General features: G+C 44.6%; 1 protein-coding gene across 27 annotated transcripts in view; it reads left to right on the forward strand.

Moving 5' to 3' along the window:
* The window catches only part of KANK1 (KN motif and ankyrin repeat domains 1), a 199,323-nt gene extending 179,957 nt beyond the window's left edge, over positions 1-19,366 (forward strand). For 14 of the 27 annotated variants that reach the window (XM_070590466.1, XM_008512747.2, XM_070590468.1 and 11 more), the window contains 9 exons: positions 4,954-5,151; positions 5,797-5,905; positions 7,078-7,320; positions 8,738-8,825; positions 12,029-12,248; positions 14,574-14,716; positions 15,339-15,539; positions 17,643-17,741; positions 18,307-19,366. In XM_070590466.1, the coding sequence (XP_070446567.1) occupies positions 4,954-5,151; positions 5,797-5,905; positions 7,078-7,320; positions 8,738-8,825; positions 12,029-12,248; positions 14,574-14,716; positions 15,339-15,539; positions 17,643-17,741; positions 18,307-18,369 (1,364 nt within the window). In that variant the 3' untranslated portion in view covers positions 18,370-19,366. The remainder of the gene's footprint in view (positions 1-4,953; positions 5,152-5,796; positions 5,906-7,077; positions 7,321-8,737; positions 8,826-12,028; positions 12,249-14,573; positions 14,717-15,338; positions 15,540-17,642; positions 17,742-18,306) is intronic. The other 13 variants (XM_008512749.2, XM_070590471.1, XM_070590470.1 and 10 more) reach the window with 1 other exon arrangement.
* The last annotated feature ends 2,481 nt before the right edge of the window (positions 19,367-21,847 follow it).

Genomic DNA, 21,847 nt, shown 5'->3' on the forward strand with positions numbered 1-21,847 from the left:
ATATTTTTAAATATCAACTTTCTAACCAAGTTAGAAACACATTGCTATATACCAACAACTAATACCCATTCTGTGAATAAATGGCGCAGAGGAAACTAGAGAAAGTGATCTCTTTAAAACTCCACCAGCTCTCTTTTTCATTGCGTTATTTTTCTTATCAAATAGTTTGCTTTTAACATTTCTGCAGAACATAAAACAAGTTTTCATTTTAAGTTACTTATTTTTCATTATAGTTTGCCTTAGCTACTGTCATTATCCATATATTAATCACTAGGTGTACTTCAGAGTTCATGCTTCGAGGCTGCTTTTATTATCCAGAACACTGAGCTTTCTGTCACTTTTAGTCATCACAGATCTGCTCAGCTTGTAAAAGGAGGCCCATGCTTTGTTGGCATTTATGGCCGTTGTAAGTTTGAGTTAATGACTGAAGACTTTGCACAGTTGCCCACTCCGTTCACCAGCTCCCCAGTGGTGCCTGTGGAAACCGTTGCCCCCTGGTAGGAGTTTGGAGCGCCTAGGTCAGAGTGCCAGCATTTGGAAGGTGCTTTGCAGTCACTCCTGTTCTTTTTTGCCCATCTAGTTTGGGGAGCATTTGCTGTAGGTCATGGACTTCCACCGTTAGTGGTCTGGGGCTGTTAACTAAACCGCCAGTAATTCCTAAGAATTCACGTGGCCCAAGTTGATGAATGGAAACCAGGGGGAAGTGTAACCTCTTATTTCCAGCAGTCAGGTTTTCTGTTGGTTGACTTACTTGCGTGGTTCTCAAGCCTGGCTGCACAGCAGAACCACTTGTGGAGCTTTTTAAAACTATGCTGCTACGTGGGCCCACCTGCAGAGGCTTTACTGCCTCTTTATTTTTAAAAGCCCCTTCCCCACCGCGGGGATTCTGAAGGGCAGCCAGGGTGGAGACCATTGGGTTTTGTCGGCCCCTTTATTTTTGGCGTTCTGGGCTGCACCTTTCCTGTGTTTTACTGGAACACAGGAAAACTTGTCCGAGTCTTATGCTGGGTCACGTGTCATCTTATGTGTGCCCTGTAACTAGATGGGTCCTTATCAAGGTCAGACAATTGTTTCTGGGCCATTCAAGAGCAGCCAGAGTTTCAATACCATCTGAAAAACATTTTCTGGCAATAAAGGTGACAAATTCCCTCTGATTTCAGCGAATGAACTAGTTTGGCATCTAATGGTCTTTGCCTTGCTAGTTAGCCTCAATAGAATCCCCGTGACTTTCAGTTGAATTACATAGGCACTTACTAAAGGCTTTCTACTGTCCGCCATTGTTCTAAGCACTGAAGAGGACACCAAATAAGAACATAGCATGGAGGGACTCAAGGACCTCACATTCTCACCAAGATCACACACGTGAAGCCAAGGAAACAGGGCAGGGTATATTTTGGTCTGCACAGTAAGTGCTGCCCGACAATGAGGGGAAAAAGAGATCTCTGTGGAATAGTATCATAGGAAAAACACTGGAGAGGAAATAGATTTGAGGCTGAGCCTTAGAAAGAGTATGGTTAGAATTCAACTGGTGAAGGAGGCTGAAATTCCAGGCCTGTACAACAATTTAAATCTAGCCCAGGGGTAGGAGTAATTGTCACGTGGCCACTCTGAAGGACCACTGGAGGGGTTGGACCTTGATTGGAAAAGCTCTGGTTTACAAAACTAAGCCCTGGTGAAGAGAAATGGTTGCCTCTGGCTGTAGGCATGGGGAGCTCCCCAACTGATTCTTTCACAAATCCACCTGTCTTCTCCACACACACACACACACACGCACACACTCTCTCTCTCACAGTCACACTCACACACACACACTCACACTCACACTCTCCCTCTCTCCCTCCCTCCCTCCCTCCCTCTCTCACCCCTCCCTCCCTCCCTCCCTCCCTCTCTCTCTCTCTCTCACCCACCCCTCCCTCCCTCCCTCCCTCCCTCCCTCCCTCTCTCTCCCTCTCTCTCTCTCCCCCCCCCCCTCTCATTCTCTCTGTGTTCAGGAGAGAGAGATGCATATTGGAGAGCTGAATGCACAGCCCTCCAATAGTACTTTGAACATTTTGCTTCCTTCTGCCTTTTATTAGAATGCCATTGTTTTAAACCAGTAGTTTCCAAAGTGGGCCACCTGCATCAGAGTCTCTTGTGGGTGGGTCAGTGGGAGATGTCAGAAATGCCCATCACTGGGCCCCTGTCCCAGATCCACAGAATGAGTTTCTGGCCCCACGTGCCTGGGAATCTGCATTTTAACAAATACCCTAGATGATTCTTATGAACAATGGAGTTTGAAGGGAACAGTGTTAGAGTCTATCATAGTGCTTTTTCTTCTGATTGCTTCAAAATACAATCAGTACTTAAATTTCTTCTAAGGATCTAAGGGATTTCAAAGCTTTACTTTTAAAGAGAGAAAGTTGTGATAAGATTCTTATCACATGACATTATTGTAGGTAGTCTTAAATTTTTATTTATATTAGTAACTTATGTTTATAATACATAAATTAGGAAATAATAGAGACAGAAGAAAAAAATTATAACAACATATAATTCTTTAGCCTTAGAAAAAGCAGTGTTAAGCAGTTTTATTGTATATCCTTCCAGAGTTTTTCTAATATGTATACATATAAATATAATTATTTGCCAAAATAGGTTTATTCTCTCTGTACTATTTTATAACCTGTTTTTAAAACTCAGTAACACATCATAACACATCTTTCTATGTTAATGAATATCCACCTATATTAACATTTTTAATGGATGCATAGAATTCCTTTGTATAAATGTACCAGAACTTATTTCACCAGTTTTTGTTTTATTGAGTTAATGATAGGTTACAATCTTGTGTGATTTCAGTTGTACATTAATGTTTGTCATTCGTGTTGTAGGTGCACCCCTTCACCCTTTGTGCCCACCCCCCACCCCACCTTTCCCCTGGTAGCCACTAATCTGTTCTCTTTGTCCACATTTTTAAATTCCTCATATGAGTGGAGTCATACCGAGATTATCCTTCTCTAACTGGCTTATTTCACTTAACATAATTCCCTCAAGGTCCATCCATGTTGTTGCAAATGGGGTGATTTTGTTCTGTTTTGCAGCTGAGTAGTATTCCATTGTATATATATACCACAACTTCTTTATCCATTCATCTGTTGATGGGCACTTAGGTTGCTTCCATGTCTTGGCTATTGTAAATAATGCTGCAATGAACATTGGGGTGCATAGGACTTTTGGAATTGCTGACTTCAAGCTTTTTGGATAGATACCCAGTAGTGGAATGGCTGGATCGTATGGTAGTTCTATTTTTAATTTTTTGAGGAATCTCCATACTGTTTTCCATGGTGGCTGCACCAGTTTGCATTCCCACCAGCAGTGTATGAGTTCACCGGTTTCTTATCGGCGGGTTGTGATAACTGCCTCTTCTTACTGTTTTACACATGGAAACAATGAACATCCTTCTATATATTTTGTGTGTGTGTGTGTGTGTGAGGAAGATTGGCCCTGAGCTAACATCTGTGTCAATCTTCCTCTATTTTGTATGTGGGACGCTGCCACAGCATGGCTTGATGAGTGGTGTGTAGGTCCGTGCCCGGGGTAGAAACCTGTCAACCCTGGGCTGCTGAAGCGGAGCGTGAGAACTTAACCACTACACTGCTGGGCCCCTCTATATCTTTTTGTACATCCTTATAAAATTTCTAGCAATCAAATTGCTAAGTCAAAGAATTTTTTTATTTTTTAAAAAGTGATTTTGAACACAGTATTCATAATAGAAAAAAATGGGAAAAACAGGGAAAAGTAAAATCACCATAGCTTCCAGATAACTTTTCTATGTAAATATATGTATATTAATGTGTTTTAATCAGTTCATATTGTACATGGAATTTTATTATCTGCTTTTCTCATTTAACCATCTATTCTAAACATATTACATGTCAGCCACATTGAAAATTCTATGATAGACCTAAATACATTAATTATGTAATATTACTTAAGCCAATTGTTCTGCTTCGGTCAGTGAACAAATATTAAGTATGTAACATATGTACAAGCAATCTAGTAGATGTAGTGAGAGAAACAAAGTTGATCAGAAGTGTTTGGTGCCCTCAAAACGTTTACAGGCTAGCAGGGAGTCAAAGACAGTCATACGAATCATCTAGTCCTTGTGTTAGAGATCCTGTAAGAGGGTCTGAAAGATGGGCCCTGAGAGTTCGAGACAGGGGAGATATTTGGAGTTAGGGAGATCAGGGAAGGCTGTGAGGGGAGGTGATGGGAGAGTTTGACCGTGTGAAGGTGGGAGGAGGAAGCATTCCAATGGAAGAAGAGCATACGCTGAGGTGTGCTGACAGGAAAATGAGACCCTCACTCTACCTCGGGAGTAGTTCCATCTGCTGGGATGCAGTCCCCGTCCCAAAAAAAGGACCACAGGCGTAGTGGGAAATAAAGTTGGAGAGCTAAGAAGTTGGTGCCAGGTTATGGGTGGTCTAGAATATCTGGCTAAGCAGTGTGGACCACATTTCCTGAGCGGTGGGGAGCTTTGTAGGTTTGCTCAGATGTTGCTTTAGCTGGAGTGATGATGGGATTTGAGCTGAGTGGGAGTATTACTCTGTTGCTCTTGTAGCAGTGTGCAAGAGGACGGAGGATGACGGAAGCAGGACTGTCAGGATGCTACGCCAGTGGCCCAGTCAAGGCTAGATGGTGGCAGCCAGAACAGAGAGAAAAGAAGAGGCACTGTGGAGTTAGGATGACAAGTGTTGGCAGATCCAGATGTGGCAATAAAAAGGATTGAGTCCAGAGGCCTTGGGGGTTTGAGTTTGGGTGGCTTGGATAGTCATACCATTTATGCAAAAAGAAAACAGGGAAAGCACTTGAGAAGATGATGGGTTGCAAGAATCTTTTTTTTTTTTTAACCATTTAGCCCATCCTGTTTGATGTTAGCATCACAAACTTCTACACCCTTCTCCCTCCTGACAGGAAATAATTTGGAATACACCTGTAAGTGTGGAAGCCTTCAGTCAGGAGGACTGTTGAACACACAGACATCCCAGCATGAGCGAGAGGTGGGGACCGCAGACGAGAGGCCCATTGGCAGCCAGGATGCCTTCCTCGCTCAGGAAGGCACGCTGTCTCCAGTGAACCTGACAGACGACCAGATCGCCTCCGGCCTCTACGGTAACGCTTCTCACTCACAGTCCTTCTCAGCATCAGGCTTCTGGGGCCAGCCTTACCACATGCCAGTCTAATGTCGGTGTGCCTTATAAACTGACCTGGAAGGACTAGTATCCACTTGTTAGGAAGGTAGGCCTAGAATGTCCTTAAGATTGCTGAAGAAAGAGCCATGCAGTCCCCTTCAGAAAACTCATCCAATTTTGTGAATTATGAAATATTTTAAATAGCATTTCGCTCTTTTCACAGTCTGGCAGGCATAAATTTTTTCCAGGTTATCTCAACTGCAGAAAAAGAATAATAACCCCTATTTTAGTGCCTAAATGGTTTTTGAGGATCAAATGAGACACGACATCACTTTCTAAACAACAAAGCCAGATACAGATGCTGATTGTCACTGCTTTTGTTATGTCTGGAAGTACTAATGGAGATTTTTTCCACTTAGCGTTATGAATGGAACTTTGAATTATTTTCTTTGCATGCACACAATTTTCCAATGGATTTTGTGCAAGTTTCTCATTTATACATGCCAAGATCTATATTTACATGAATGAGGGGAAAAAATGTACATGAAGAAAGATTACCTATTCACTTAACTTGTAAGGGTATGAATTATATTAATTTTTATCACCTTGATTCACTTTTTCACAGTATGTACAAATAATGAAAGTACACTGAAGTCCATCATGAAGAAGAAAGATGGTAACAAAGATTCAAACGGAGCCAAAAAGAATCTTCAATTTGTTGGCATTAATGGAGGGTAAGGAAAGATGGTGGTACTAGCGTTTATACATGGTCTGTCTGTCTCCTGTGCCTCCTGCCTACTCAAGTTGTATTTAAAGGTGCCTAGTCTGGGATGCTGCCACATCTTGGTGATGGAAGATTCCCTCCTCAGGGCTTCTCTTCTCTCCTCTTCTTGCTGTCTTTAAGGATATGTCACTCTTGAAAGGATACCTGATGAAGCTGAGTGATTTACGTCTTCACACCTCTGATCTGAAAAAAAAAAATAGTCTTCAACAAAAGCAGCAGGTTTCTTGCACTGTTGGACAACTTGTGCTTACCTGTATCAGAACTCAGAAACCCCCAGAAAGAGACTGAGCATCACGCCATGGGCCAGTGAGAGTCAGCCACTCCTTCAAAAAGGGTTGTTTTGCTCAGCTCTCCATGTTTACAAACAAAATTATAGAGTCTTTCACCCGAAGACTACCCTAGCCGTGTCATCGGTGCTTTGCTTTCTAAATAGAATGTTTATGAGTCATTTAGTCCTTCTCTTCTAACTGGCCCGCATAAATAGTTAAGCCTGTTTGTCCTCCTACAATTGAACCAAAGCAATTAATGTGTTAATTGATACATGGCCTGGACAAGAATGCAATAGTGCCAAGTTAGTTGAAATGATATTTATAGTAAAGTGTACCACCAACATTTAACTTGAGGGTGCCTATTTTCCAAATCTTTAAAAGCTTATTAGGTGATGTGGCCCAGGTTTTGGACGTGTACCTGAGGAGCTGGTGGTTACGTACATAATCTGTGCACCTTGACGCTGGGAGAATTAATAAAGCAAAATAGGAGTGAAAGGGGAAGGAGAAAAGGAAGGGAAAAATGAACAGCTGCAGACCTGGTTTCCATAAAATAAGTTTCCTTTGATTTATACTAAGCCAGAGGTGCTATATATGTATATATCATTTTTTTCCTACAAATAGTGTATGATACTAGTTGGCAACCCAGGTTATCCCTTTTAAGTCAGAACTCATTCAAAACCACCAGGCTTACTAGGCTTTTTTAAATAGACTTGACTTTGAACTTCTAAGTGCAGGATCTAAAACCACTGGCGAAATTTCTGGAATCAGGTAGCAGCTTCCCTTCATAGAAATTTCTGTCACTGGGTCTCTATGGGCACCCCTTGCATCTCCTGAACTCCCAATTGCCACCTAGGTATGAAACAACTTCAAGTGATGATTCCAGCTCAGATGAAAGCTCTTCTTCCGAGTCAGATGACGAGTGTGATGCCATTGAGTACCCTCCTGAGGAAGAGGAGGAGGAAGAGGAGGATGAAGACACTCGGGGAATGGCGGAAGGGCACCATGCAGTTAATGTTGAAGGTTTCAAGTCCACCAGGGTGGAAGATGAAATGCAGGTTCAAGAATGTGAACCTGAGAAGGTGGAAATCAGAGAGAGGTGTGGTACACTCCCTTCCCCTCCCCTCTCCCTTCCCACAGTTAACGTGCTTTGGCAATAGAATTGGCCAGTTAGGAGATTTTGCAGTTGAGTCTAATTGTTTGGTCTTTCCCGTCTCCAAAGGAAAGCTGAGCTTTATCTGTTCCTCAGAGGTACGTCCATCTTGCCGTGATACTAATAAATGCAAGTGCAGAAGGTGATAACTCCTAGATCTCTTATGGTAGCAAAGAGAATGGCTTGATAGCTAGTCACCTTTGATTTTTTTAAGTTTATTTGCTATCTAATTTTATATGTGGAGCCACCATCCACAGAACTACTGAGTACCACTAAAGTTTCCACTGTTTGAACATCCACCTTATATTTAAAGACATATTGGAATTTTTTTGTGACTAGTGCATTTCTTTTAAGGTTTCAGATTTTATCCGTAGCCATTTATCCTGATATGGGTGTCAGTACTGTTATTACAGGATCATTGTGTGTGAGAGGAACAGTCTTTTGGCCTCAACCCAAAATTCCATTTACTGTAAAGATGATGTAATCAGTGACACATCTATAATTTGTTGCTCGCTGAGCGATTGGGAACAGCACGAGAATGGATTTTGGATTATCATAAACAGCAGCTGAAATATCAAATAAACACTCTGGTTGGCTGAAACCTGTACCTAAAAATGTAGTAAATTTTAAAGACCATTAGCAAATGTGGAATTGATGCTTTATAAAACAGGAGAGAATAGATCAGATAGGAATTTCAATATGGTTTTTCACTCTGTGAAGCATAAATAGAACATTTCAGAAAACTTACCTCTATTTAATTTGGCAAGTGAAAGTCTAACTGCATTAACACAAGGTAAGTGTTTTCAGTTTATATTTCCAGTTATTTTCAAATGGCTCAATCTCTTGTCATCTGGCTTTTTTTAACAGCTTGATTGAGATATAATTTATATACCATTTGTCATCTGATTTTTAATTTTATATTTTCCTGTGTGTTCAGCAAACACTTCCTGAATCACCAAATGTGAGTTCAGATGTGTGGTTTACTGATCAGCATAATAAGTATGTGGTAATTCAGACCTTTTCAACTCCTTAAGAGTAAAAATATTTTTAAGAACTTGGAACAAAAGGAGCAAAAAGTCTCCAAATCTTATTCCATAATGTCATAAAGGCCAAACTGGTGAAGCCAAAAGCTTGCCTCCTGAGAAGACCTGGGGTCTGGCTGGTGGCCTTGGCTCTGTATGGTAGCCTCCGTCCTTGGATGCCCAGACTGTCCCAGGCAAGCGCCTTGCACCACCACAACCCAGCGAAGTCGACTGAGGGGCTCTTGTTTTTTAAAGGGTTATATAGAGTTTGAGATAAAAAGGCCTTTCCTTTTGTGGCCAATCATGAGCCCTCTTTCTTTTATTTTATTTTTCCCTTTTAGGTATGAATTAAGTGAAAAGATGTTGTCTGCATGCAACTTACTGAAAAATAATATAAATGACCCCAAAGCTTTGACCAGCAAGGATATGGTGAGTCTGACCTACAGACACTGTCCCCGGTCTGTACAAAGCGCCCAAGTGGTGACAAAGCATCCCTCGCCTGCCCCCTGAGCTGTTACCTGCATGCCTCTCCCCCTAAACCATTTCTAGCATGTGTGGGCAGAGTGGGCATCGTGCTGCCCTGCTCACTGGATCACTCTGGGAACGTTTCCTTCAGGCCCTGCTTCCCATACCCTCTCCCCAGCCTCTACTTTCCTTGGGGGTGGAGCGTCTGCAAGGCATATACTTGCACATGGAAGGGAGGGCTAATTGCAGTCAGTTGTCACCTTTCTACAAGTTCTGCTTCTGCCTTCAGAACTTTGTGATCCAGGGAACAGAATCCCAGAATTTTTTTTTTTTTAAGTTAGCACATGTTTTTAAAAGAAACCTATCTGGGCCAAGGTCAGCATTCCTTTCAATTATGAAACTGCATATTATGTTCTGATGTGGAATGCAGGCGGCCACTATTTTTAAACCTAGAAATAACTGCACTTGTCATCTTCTCAGTTTGAGAGATTCGGGAGCAGACACCAAAGAGGCTGATGGTTGCTTTAGTGAGCGTGAATGGCACAACATAGGACAAATATTTCTATGGTGATGGTGAATCTGATGCCACTGCCAAGTATGTGGCTCTCTCACACGTTGGTGAAGTTTTGACATGCAGCTTCTTTCCTAGGTCAGAGCAACCCTCTGGTTGACAGCCCTATTCATTGCGTTGAGAAAATGTAGCATCTCATGTTACTTTAGACAGAAGTGTGCATTTGAATCTTTTGCAGATTAGCAGTCGACTTAATGTGAAGTTTTATGCTGAATAACGTAAGTCAACAGCTAGTGAGAAACTTGATTTTTTTTTTTTTTTTTAAAGATTTTATTTTTTTCCTTTTTCTCCCCAAAGCCCCCTGGTACATAGTTGTATATTCTTCGTTGTGGGTCCTTCTAGTTGTGGCATGTGGGACGCTGCCTCAGCGTGGCTTGGTGAGCAGTGCCATGACCGCGCCCAGGATTCGAACCAACGAAACACTGGGCTGCCTGCAGCGGAGCGCGCGAACTTAACCACTCGGCCACAGGGCCAGCCCCGAGAAAGTTGATTTTTTAAGTCTCACAAATTATAGAATTATGAAACAAAAATGTTAGGACTAGAAGGAACTTAAGGAGTTATCTAACACCAGAATGGCAAAGTTTTCCTCTTAGACAACAAACACAATCTGAACAAGAATTGTTGATGACTGTTACCGGCATGAGAAGTGAGTGGGCGCACATGCCCATGAGGCCATCTGTTCTGGTCCATCTTGGTTTAACTAAGCCCCTAAAGAGTACAAGTCTTGTCTAGAGTGGTAGCTACTAGTTATTGCTGGGACTAGATTATACCTATCTTGAGTACTGGTCTGTGTTTTGTTTATCCCAATGAAATCATATTACCTTATTATGTGGCATCTTCTCATCTTTGTTTGTATTGCTATGGAAACCTAAATTTATCAGAGCCAGCTGAGTCTTGACATTCAATTAGTGTGCTGAAAAAGGAGCATGGCAGTGATGTTTACAGAAGGAAATACTAAATAAAATTCCTGGCCAAGGGGGAGCGTAGAACGCCATGTTGAACTCCGTCAGTATAAACTAAATGCCTGTCTTGTACCTTGGTCACAAATAGTAAAACCATGAAACGTCACTGCAGTGATAATATTTCCAACTAGGTTAAACCTGAGCTTAAAACTGGTGCTTTCAGACCCCAGGTTTTGTATCCATAATATACTTTTTCTCCTACTGTGCTCAAAATACTAGGTTATGTGATCCTCGGGGAGAATTTGACATTTCTGTGGCCCTGGACTGCCAAGCGTGTTGTCAGTCCCATGCCACATGATGAGTACATTTTTTGTTAATTGAATATTCGTTGAGTGAAAAAGTGTTTCAAGTATTGTGCTGTGAAAAGTAGTGGACATGTGAATGATCACAGTGCCAGTGACATATAACTGTATCAGGATACTGCATGTTTGGCAGTAACAGAGTTAGGACACCCAGACGACATAATCTCCCTTTCTTGTCTGTGAACACTCCAGAGAAATAGAAATCTGAAAAAATTAGATGAATTGTTTCCCCGGCCAAGATTTCATCAGGTGACCCAAATTATGATTGAATGGGCTAAAACTTGAATAATCTGTAGCAGGAAGATAGAGATGGAAACTATAATTCCAACCCCACCTTTTCCATAGAAAGAGGATTTCTTGGGTTCTGTTGCTTTTGACATAGGCTTTCCATCTTTCTTTGACTTATTTTTGAACTTTTCAAGAGTAAGCAGAGCACAAACGAATGGTAAATTCATATAACAGAGGGCTCAAGAAAAAAGTATTATAGTTATCCCCATCGCCAGCGCCAGCTATGCCCAGTCTACACTGAACTTCCTGTGGTCCAAGTTTGACTTGCTCACCCATGAAACAAATGCCATGCTCGTGGTCCACAGCCTAAGGGAAGGCGAGTGGGGCTGTTGACCAGATGCAGATGATCCTAACGAGAAGCATAATTCGTTTCAGACCTGCTTTTATTCCCTTTCCGTGGTCAGACATTTGTGTTTGGGATTGGAGTAGGAATTGAATTGGCTAGCCACTTATGGTCTCCCAGCCTCGTGCTGTGGAGATGTGGAAAGAGTTGCGATTGATCTGGATAGGAAGGAAGCAGCATAATTAAATGTGTGTTAAGTCATTTCTTCTATCCTGATTACTATGAAAATCATTTGCAAGGCCAGCTAACTACATATTAATAGTTTGATAATAAATGGAACCAGCCTGTTTTACATGTGTCACATTTGTCCTCATCACAAACACTGTGAAAGAAAGGTATTTTTATGTACCTATTTTGCAGATGAGGAAACTGAGGCACAGAATTAGTATCTTCCCCAGGAACATACAGCTCTTAAATAGCAGAGCCAGAATTTCCGCCACAGTGGTGTAGCTCTTGCACGGTGCTGTATGGCCTCTTTTAGAGAAGTTAGAATATGTATGTGGTTTAAAATCAGGAGGGACGCTTCAGTTTGGAGTTCGAGGCTTCTCTGGGGGTTCTGGGTTTGCGTTAATTGTTTTTGAGAGCAAATTCTAACTGCCTACACTTTGACTATAAAAGGCCTGATTTCTCGCGCTTTCACTTGGGACTCAGAAAGGTCTATTAATAGAAGGACTGATGCCGCTCGCTCTGTGTTTTGGCAGAGATTCTGTCTGAACACCCTCCAGCACGAGTGGTTCCGCGTGTCCAGTCAGAAGTCAGCCATTCCAGCCATGGTGGGGGACTACATAGCCGCTTTTGAGGCCATCTCCCCAGACGTCCTCCGTCACATCATCAACATGGCCGATGGCAATGGCAACACGGCCCTCCATTACAGCGTGTCCCACTCCAACTTTGAGATCGTGAAGCTGCTCTTGGACGCTGGTACGTTGGCTGTCCCGGTCTCTTCTCTGACAGCACTTGGGTTGTGACTCATCTCGAAGAAGCCAGTTGATCCACTCTGCAATTCTGTGAGCATCCTCAAATCCTTTCCATTGCTTTTCCACATGATGGAAAGCAATGTGGCAAGAATATTGTTCCTGAGTCATTCATGGGACGCTGGATGTTTCAACAAACCTGGGTGACACAGATTCCAAATCTGTTTTGCAAAGAGGCTTTGAGAATCTTCTTGCTGTAGTTCAGCTGCATTCAAGCAGGGTACATATATCCCTGGTAATCAGGATGACTCAGATTCCCTCCTGAGCTGAATCACACAGGCTTGGTGCGTTCCCACTCAGGGGGCAGAATGCTACTCACAGGGCCACAGTCACAGCGTTGTGATGTGGGCTGCCTGATTTGTCCTTGCTCCATGACCCCCATCCAGTTGTCTTGCAGAGGTGTGCGGCTAGTCAAGATGTGGACCGAGTAAAGTCCCTGTAACAGATTACAGCAGAATCATCACCATTCCTGCCAAAAATATACTCTGTTACTGCGGAATCAGCATAGAGCAAGAAAAGTGTTATTCTTACATCTGAATCGTAGTAATGAGAACAGTGAAAATTCTTGTTTATAACTGGAACTTGCCATCTCAGAATATAGCCAATGGATGTATTAGACGTGAAGGGATGGGGGAGGTACAAAGAAGGGCCCCTTGAGAAACAGTGAGCTTTCCACTGTTTGTTCAAATGGAGCCAGCCCAGTGGTACGTACAGTCTCCAGATCACTCCTGTTTATTTTTGAAGCACGTATTTTACTTCTAGCGTGCGGCTGATGCAGAATTCGCAGGGCCTCAATCTAATGAGAACACAATGTGAACATCTGATTTAGAATATGCAATAAAATTGTCCGGTTTTCCCATACTGCTTCTTGACCCAACTGCCCAAGATTTTCTACTCTGTTTTGGGGATATTGGGTTGATGCAGAGAAGAAACCAAGCAGAGTTATCCTTTTTTCTCTTCTAAGTTTGTTTGTTCCCAATTTAGGGGCCATATTAGGATAAAACTGCTTCCATCTTAGAGGAAGGAATTCCAAGCCTCCCTCCCTTCAGACTTTCCAGAGTATAAACAGAGCTGGTGCTACTGTCAGCCCAAGTTATTGTTTAAACAGAGCAGTAGATAATACCCAGGAAAGCTGACAACAACACTTCAGGATTACTCCTGAAAGTAACAATTTAATCTTTCCTTGGGAAATTTGTGTGGATAAGATATTTTGATAAATTAAATGATTTGAAATCCATTGTTGGATGGTTTCGGTTAATCACTTTCCTGGAGTTTCTTAACTTTTTCCTGCTCACCATTATAGGCTGAGATTGTGGCTCCATAAAGTGTGTTTGTGAATCTAGAAAACGGCAGCATCTGTGAAGAACCGAACATCACAGATGCTGAGGAGCCTCAAAGACCACGCCTGCCATTATGTCCCTAGGATGCCATTGCTTTAGAACCCAAGGGAAGTTTCCATGATACTTTCTTTTCTCATTCCTTGTGACGGAAACATCCTAAACATTTTAACTATTTTTGGTCACACATAAAGCTTCTTTCCTGCACTCTTGTTCCTTTCAGTTTATTAGAAAGTGCTGAAGGAATTTAAAAATGCCTGGAGGATAATTTAGCCCCCAAAGACTCCTTAAGAATTATAGGAATGGAAGAGGCCTGGTTTATTGGGTCTGTTAGTCCCTGGCAGTTTCTTAGAGGACTTACTGCGTCTGCTCTCAGGCTAGCTACAATTCCTATAACTGGGTTTTTTGTGATTGGGATTCTGCTTCTAAGGGCCCCAAACAAGTCAGAGGAGAGCTCCGGGTCTCAGATTCAGTAGTGGGTTCTCAGGGGGTAACGGCGTAGTCAGTGTTCCATACACAAGCCTTTACAAATCCTTCTTTCCTTTGTAGCTCTCACTGCCTTCTTCACTCCAAAACAGTGATTTCCTAAACACAGATTAATGCCTAGATCCCACGTTACTGTTTATTCTTCAAAGCAACCATTACTTAGAACCACCTACAGACCTCTAGGCTCTTGCAGTCAGCCACCAGTTGCAAACAAGAGGTGCCGTGAAAGCTTACTGTCACAGCTGTTGCTTCTGGCCTCACGAAATAGAAAAAAAATTTTTTTCCTTTGTTCAGTATGGAAACCTCTCTCACATCTCCTTCTGAGTCACCTGGGACTTTGAGCGTCTGAGGCCATTTTACTGGGCTCTTCCAAACACCATCCTTTCAGTTCACAGGGACAGCCGCTGCCTTGAGATGGCTTCTCCCTAAAGAGACTCCTGTCTTTGCAGACGTGTGTAACGTAGATCACCAGAACAAGGCGGGCTACACCCCCATCATGCTGGCAGCCCTGGCTGCCGTGGAAGCAGAGAAAGACATGCGGGTTGTAGAAGAACTCTTTGGCTGTGGGGACGTCAACGCCAAAGCCAGCCAGGTGAGTGCGCTTGCTTCCTGGGCTCATGCTCACACTGCTGTGACCCGCACAGGTGCCCACGCCACACTTCCCACCGCTCGGCACTCACTCATGGCCCAGCCCCGAGTCCACGTGGCTGCCTGGTGCTCCTTGTGGACCAAACACACCCATGAAATACTAGCTTAAACTTCACACTGGAAACTTCTCTCTCCTTTACCTTGCATTGCCTCTGTTTGGAGCAGCGTGCACGTAAACTGTGGGGCAGCATGCAAATAAGAGACTGGACTCCCCACGGTCTACCCGGTGACCACTGCTTCCTGACCATCTCCGGATTGTGGTGTCTTCATGCCAGGCTCCAAGGCCGCTAGTCCAGATATGTGCACAGTTGGACTATCTTTTGAACTTCCCAGCTCCTTGCTATAATGAGACCAATCCTCTAAGCTAAAGGGAAAAGTTGACTCATTACTTGATCTTACTTCGCTCATAGCTCATGAGACACTAGTTTCTCCTTGCCTGCCATCATCCACTTTTTCCCCTCTGTCATCACACTCCCTCTTCCCCTTCCTGCCAGCTCAGCCCCAGTACAGACCACACCCTGCCAGCCCAGTACGTTCCTCTGAAGTCCCCTTCATTTCTTCTGCAGGCGGGGCAGACAGCCCTCATGCTGGCGGTCAGTCATGGGCGGATAGACATGGTGAAGGGCCTGCTGGCCTGTGGGGCTGATGTCAACATCCAGGACGACGAGGGTTCCACTGCCCTCATGTGTGCCAGCGAGCACGGGCACGTGGAGATCGTCAAGCTGCTCCTGGCCCAGCCGGGCTGCAACGGCCACCTGGAGGACAACGTAAGCTGTTGCTTTTGGGCCTCCATGCAGAGGGCTGGAGGGACACAGGGAGGGAGCTCTGTGAGGGCAAAGGAGAGACAGCAAATCCTCTTTGATTCTCCTCGGGGGTTTGTGTTGTCATCCAGGCCACCTCGCCTCAGGAGCCAGCTTGGCAGCCTTTCCTGTGTGCAAAGTAATGTTCCCATTAACTAAAACCAAAGGCAGAAAGATAAATAGGCGTCCTCCCAAAATTCATTACAGGAAGAAGGTGATAGGCATGTACGAGAACCAGCATACTAAGGGGAATAAACACATTTATAGTACAGAACCAGATTCAGTGTAGGCGACTTCCCAGTCCACTAAGAAGAGAGGACCAGGTGCCCGGTCCCTTTGGAAATCTGGATTACTAGTCATTACAAGCTGGCGTTGTTGGGTGACTAAAATTAGTTAATATTGCAGGGAATCACCTTCCTCCCCCAGTGAGATGAAGGCAGGTGTCCCCTTCCCTGGGGCCCCTCAGTGAATAACTTGTGACGTTTCATCCACTGGGGGATCCAGACTCTCTTGGCTTCTTTAAGCCCATCTTCCCACTCTTCCTCAGGCCATTCCCAGCATCCTCACTCTAATCTCCTCTCCCAGTTCCCAAGCTGTCCCCATTCCCGGATAACCCCTTGACCGGGAAACATTCTAAGGAAAGCTGCTGCTTCCGGATGTCTCCAGGCCAAAGGGGAGCAGTACTGACAGGCAAGGCACAGGAACTTAGCATTGGGATGATGACATGGTTCAAAGGTCCAGAGGTCACAGAGGTCCACCTGGGTTGGTTCTGTTTTTGCACGTTTATCTGTTTGGAGCACAGGTTTGGACCAGAGCTTCCTTCAGCTCAAAACACAAAAAAGTTAAAGGGAAAACATCCTCTTTTACGCTAAACTTCTCCCTGTGGGACCAAACCAGCCGATACAGCCAACCATGCAGGTGTCAACTGGATGGGGCCCTGCCTCGTGTCTGCAGCAGCAGCCGCGGCCACGGGGCACGTGAGCTGCAGTTTACCAGATGCCCTCACATTCCGCTGGAGCCGGAGCGGAGGCAGAGTTTCCAGCTTATGGTTCCTCAAAAACAGTTTGTGTCTCAGGATTTTTGATTATTTGCTTTGACTTCTACTTTCAGCAAGGAACAGCTTGTAGATATAGTAATAAGAGGCTGTAGAGCCACACTGACGTCCAGAAATCCTGGTCACCTCAGCTAACTATCTGCTGCCTTATCCTGAAAGGAACAGGAGGGTATCCAGCCGGCCTCCGGAAGAAAGCAGCTCCCAAATTCACAGAGTGGGAGGGAAAAACCCTAAGATTCCAACCACATACCAATTGTTTCCTGCTGCTAGGGACCGGAAGGGCATCTTAATTCCGAAGCTAGACAGGAAATAAGTTGTGCTGTTTTTTTGCCTTGATGCTCCTTTGTATCTATCTAAGTCCCTGCAATTTAATGGAAACCAAACATTCAACTGAAAATTTTTCTTTCCCATATTTAGTGTCTCCTCTCGCATTTCCATAAGATACATTTCTGCAAACCAGCAGAATTCTGTGCTCAGACATAGATGTTCCTCATAGCATTCTACAGGGGTGGCTCGGACTGCAGGATCAGCTCCCTCCCCGAGAAGAAAGTTAGGAGATCTTTGGCAAGTTGCAGAGCTACAAAGCATGCACCATGGTCCTTGCCTGCTCATTTGTATTTATAAGAAACAAAGAAACCAAGTGATGTTTCTGCCCGCCTCTGCTCCTACCGCCCCCTGCTGGCGGCAGGATGGGTGAATAGGTGTTCTTCCTGGGCTGCCTGAGTTTGTTGAGGATCCGTGGGATACAGACCTGCACACTAACCATGTGAGGCAGAGCCAAAGGCAATGATGATTCTCCTCTTGATGTGACTTCCTTAGCCTGGTGAGGGGGGGGTTATGCCTCATTCATCCTGTATCCTTAGCATGTAGAGGTCCAGCAGAGTTTCCTAAGGACTGCACACACGGCTGCATTTTGGGCACCTTATCAATTGCTGGAGGGTATTGTTTTGTTACCTTTTGGCTGTCTGGAAGTTCCAGAAACCCAACGTGGCTTGTTCCTTTTGTCTCATCTTCAGGATGGCAGCACAGCGCTCTCCATAGCCCTGGAAGCAGGACACAAGGACATCGCCGTTCTTCTCTATGCCCACGTCAACTTCGCAAAAGCCCAGTCTCCGGTCAGTGCTGTGCGTTTGGTGTCTGTAAACAGGCTGACGTCCTCCAGCCTGGTGGCCCCCTTCCTCAGGGAGTTGGCAGGAGATGCAGGTTTGATGATGATTCCGAAAATGGAGGTTCTAGTCTGGAACTTGAGAGTTAGCGTTTTTGCCCCTCGCAGAAGGCCAGGAGGGCTAGTGGTTAGCACAGCAGAGACTGAATTCCCGCTTGCTCAGGAGACTTGCTCTCTCACATCTTCCCATGAAGGGTTTATTCTGGGCAGAATTATCCCAACGCACATCCTGAGCCCGTGAATACACAGCACCATGTTCCTGGCATTTTCCTAAAGCAGACAGTGACTAGCAACCTGTGGTCCCCAAGTCCACTTCCAAGGACAGCTGCACGTGGCACTGCTGAGCCAAGCTGGCTCCAGAGCTGCTCCTGCTAGTGGACGTGTGTCCTGGGTTCCAGCTCTCCTCACTCTAGCTCACAGGTGGTTGTCAGCTGTGGTGGACAGATGTGTCACAGAGGACACATCTGCCTGAGGTCACTTGCTAACCCCCAGTTTTTTCCTTTCCTGGTCTCTAGGGCACCCCCAGGCTTGGAAGGAAGACATCTCCTGGCCCCACCCACCGAGGTTCATTTGACTGATTGTATGCAAATAGCCGTCCATTTACATGCCACATTAAGCTGCTAATTGTTCTTGTTGGGGGTGACAAATACTGAATGTATACATTTTGTGCCTGAACTCACCAGCAAACAGAAGGCAGAAAACCAAGGGTTGAAGGCTGGAGCTGTCACAGTAGAAGTTGAGCCAGCAGGAATTTGCTGGCCCGGCTGGGCACACACCGCCTCCCTTCTGGCCATCTGCCCTCTGGGTGGGGCACACTTTACCCCCGTCTCTGTTGCTGTTGAGTCTCTGCTCCGTTATGTACAGTTGTAGGAAATTGTAACCTGACCTGAGTGGACGTCTTCTCAACCACCCCCACCCCCCACCCCCCACGCCCCACGCCCCACTGCTGAGAAGTGTCAGGTTCTCATTCCAGCGGTGTTTTTAAAATTTTCCACAAGTATTTATATTTCCTAAAGGTGGAACCATTGGAAAGCTCTTCAAAAATTCCATTTCCAGGATGGTTTTGTTGATTTCTCTTTTGTCTTTATTATTTTAAAGTAAGGAAGTTGAGATGACTTTGATCCTTGGTAACTTGGGCCCGGATTGGTAGGTTTCTGTCTTAAAAAGAAAAGATGGAACTCTCAGAAAGTATAGAATTTACAAAAGGAAATCTTTTCAGTTGCTTTTATCTAGGTGGATGTATTATATGACTTTTTATATAAAAGGTGTCTATAAAAAATTGACACAGTATTTTCAACTTTTATATTCCATAGTAATTAAAGACATGAAGAACTATATGTAACATTACCATATTTTTATTAATAATTGCACAACTCTGTATCTATTGATCAAAGTTGAATTGTTAGAGGAATTGGCTCTGTATTTGCCTCTAGAGAAGCATAGTGTAGTTAGTCCTCCACATATTTATGGATTCCTTTATACCATGTCACATTTACTTTGGTCTTATATGTATTTAAATGTTTGAAGTGCCTTAGACTCTTGCCATATTTTCAAAATAAAATTTCATTAAGCTCTTTTGCGTGTCCCCGCCTCATCTCTGACAGCTGTCTGCCCCCATCCTGCTAACTTACAGCAGTGGCAGCAGGAGGTGACATGGATGGATTGCACTGGGCGGGCGAGTGCCCAGGCTCCTGGTCTTGCACTCCGACAAGAGGAACATCTCCTGAGAGCGCTTCTCCGTTTCCACAGCTCTGCTCATTACTCAGGCTGCCCGTCATGAGTCTGAAATTTAAGACCTTATTAGGGAGACAGTTCCTCAGACAGGTAATCTCCCGGGGGAGCCGATGAGCTCACTGTTCTTGGGCGCAGAAATATAAGTCCTTGATCCTAAGTTTGGGTGTAACTGCTGGGTGACAGGTTGTAACCTGTAGTGATGAGAAAGGAGAGATGAAGTCGGACAGACTTTTTACTGCAGCGTGCTGGCCCGGCACCACCTGTTTTCAAGTCCTTTTTAAAAAGTAAAAGGGGGTGCCAGCCCGGTGGCACAGCGGTTAAGGTCACACACTCCACTTTGGTGGCCTGGGTCTGCTGGTTCGGATCCAGGTCATGGACCTATGCGGCGCTTGGCAAGCCAAGCTGTGGCAGGCGCTCCCATGTAAAGTAGAGGAAGATGGGCACGGATGTTAGCTCAGGGCCAGTCTTCCTCAGCAAAAAGAAGAGGATTGGTGGCAGATGTTAGCTCAGGGCTAATCTTCCTCAAAAAAAATAAAAAGTAAAAAGGATTGAGTCCATCCCATTAAAATGAAGAAGCATGGCAGCCAAAATGCAAACTAGGTGTTTTGGCACTGTTGCTAGTGGTGAATTTTAACCCAAGGCCGTTTATGAGAGCCGGGTGCATTGAGAAATATCATGGAGCCTTTCTTAAACCTTTCTTCCTCTCCTTCCTTCCTTTCATTTATTCACTCATTACAGAGCTTGAGAAAGAGGTCAGAGAAGAGATTTTTCCAACAGGTGCGTCATCACAATGCTTGCCCTGGGAAACCTGTTTCACAGGCTCAGAGGTTTGCATCTTTTAGAGAAGAACTTGGAGGAGCTGTGAAAAAGCAGGGTTGGCAACGCAGGCCAACTTGGGGCAGTCACAGACGCTCTCCCAGGACTACGCCAGGGGCGTCTGGGGCAGAAAGGCCGTCCTCTTCCATGAACTGTGAAAGTGAGGTCACAGCTACCTGGAGTCGTGTGCGTCTCTTTCCCTCCCAGGACAGATCTGCCAGCTCTGGGATTTGGGCTAAATTTCAGTTCAGATAGTTATTCAAGCCCAAGTTCCTTCAGACCTCAAATAGTGCAATAAATTAAAGCAGAGGAGTGTTTGTGTTTGAAGAGAAGTGGGGCCGTGAGCTTTCTGCCCCTTAATGGCATGCCATGCCTGTTGAGCAAGGAGGGCTGCGTCTCAGGAGGTTTGTGGTCCTGGTAATGTTGGTGGTTCCATTTGAGAAAGGAAGGCATCAATATTGTCGATACGTGAGAAAATGAATTCCTACATCTGCAAGCTGCCTGCAGATTCTTGTGCTAACTTTTGAAAAAGAAAGCAAGGGCCTGTGTTCTTGTGGAGGGACGTCTGCTTCAGGATCTCACTTCAGTGTCTCACTTCTGGGTACCGTGTGCGGGCTTGGGCCTTGCTCGCTCTGCTAACACTGGGCACTCAGAATGCTTTTGATCTTTGGATCTTGGCACACTGCATAAACCAGCCTGATTCTCCCTGTTGGTCCAGCTGTGATTTATTGAGGCACAAGACCATAAAGGGATTTGTGGCAGGACGCTTGGGCAAGGGTCCCAAGTGAGGCCAGCACAGGCTGGAGACGCCTGATCTTATTTTCCAGCTTAAGTGAAGAGAACGCTAAACCTTTAAATGACAGAGCACCAATTTCCCAGAAAACTTTGCCCTGGAAATTTAGAAGCTGAAGGCCAGAATCCACCCCAAGACATAAGGAATAGAGCACTGGGAACTTTGAGACTTTAATGGTAAGGAAGTAACACAGACAACTTGTCCTGCCACCATTGTGACTAACTGGACTAAACCATACTAAGGGGTGGGTGGGCCTTGCTTCTGGAAAAACTGACCAAGAGCATGCCGTCTAGCACTAGTCCCAAATAAATGAAGTGTTGAGCCCTTACCGGTGTGGTGTTGATGCTCCAATGAAAACAATTGTATCCCTGACTTTTGTGAGACTAAAGTAACTGCAGATGTGTGATAACACTTGCAGGTAGAATCAGGTAAGAAACTGCAATTTTTCCCTCGAAGGAAATCATGAGCAGACTAACCATAACCTTTCTTTAAATCCTAATGAGTCCTTTTTGGGAAGGGGCCTGCTGTGAGCAGAGTTATTTTTATTTTTATGATGCTTTTGTGTGCGCTTTCCCCTTCCCAACCTGTGTAAGAACTGAGTGAGGGAGCTGGTGGCTGGCGAAATGCAAATTCCGGGCCCCACCCTGAGCTTTCTGATTCTTTGGGTCTGGGAAGGTGCCTCTTTAACAAGCATTCTGGGTGTTTCTCAGTGT

This window comes from Equus przewalskii, chromosome 22 (assembly GCF_037783145.1).
Source record: "Equus przewalskii isolate Varuska chromosome 22, EquPr2, whole genome shotgun sequence".
Lineage (NCBI taxonomy): Eukaryota > Metazoa > Chordata > Mammalia > Perissodactyla > Equidae > Equus > Equus przewalskii.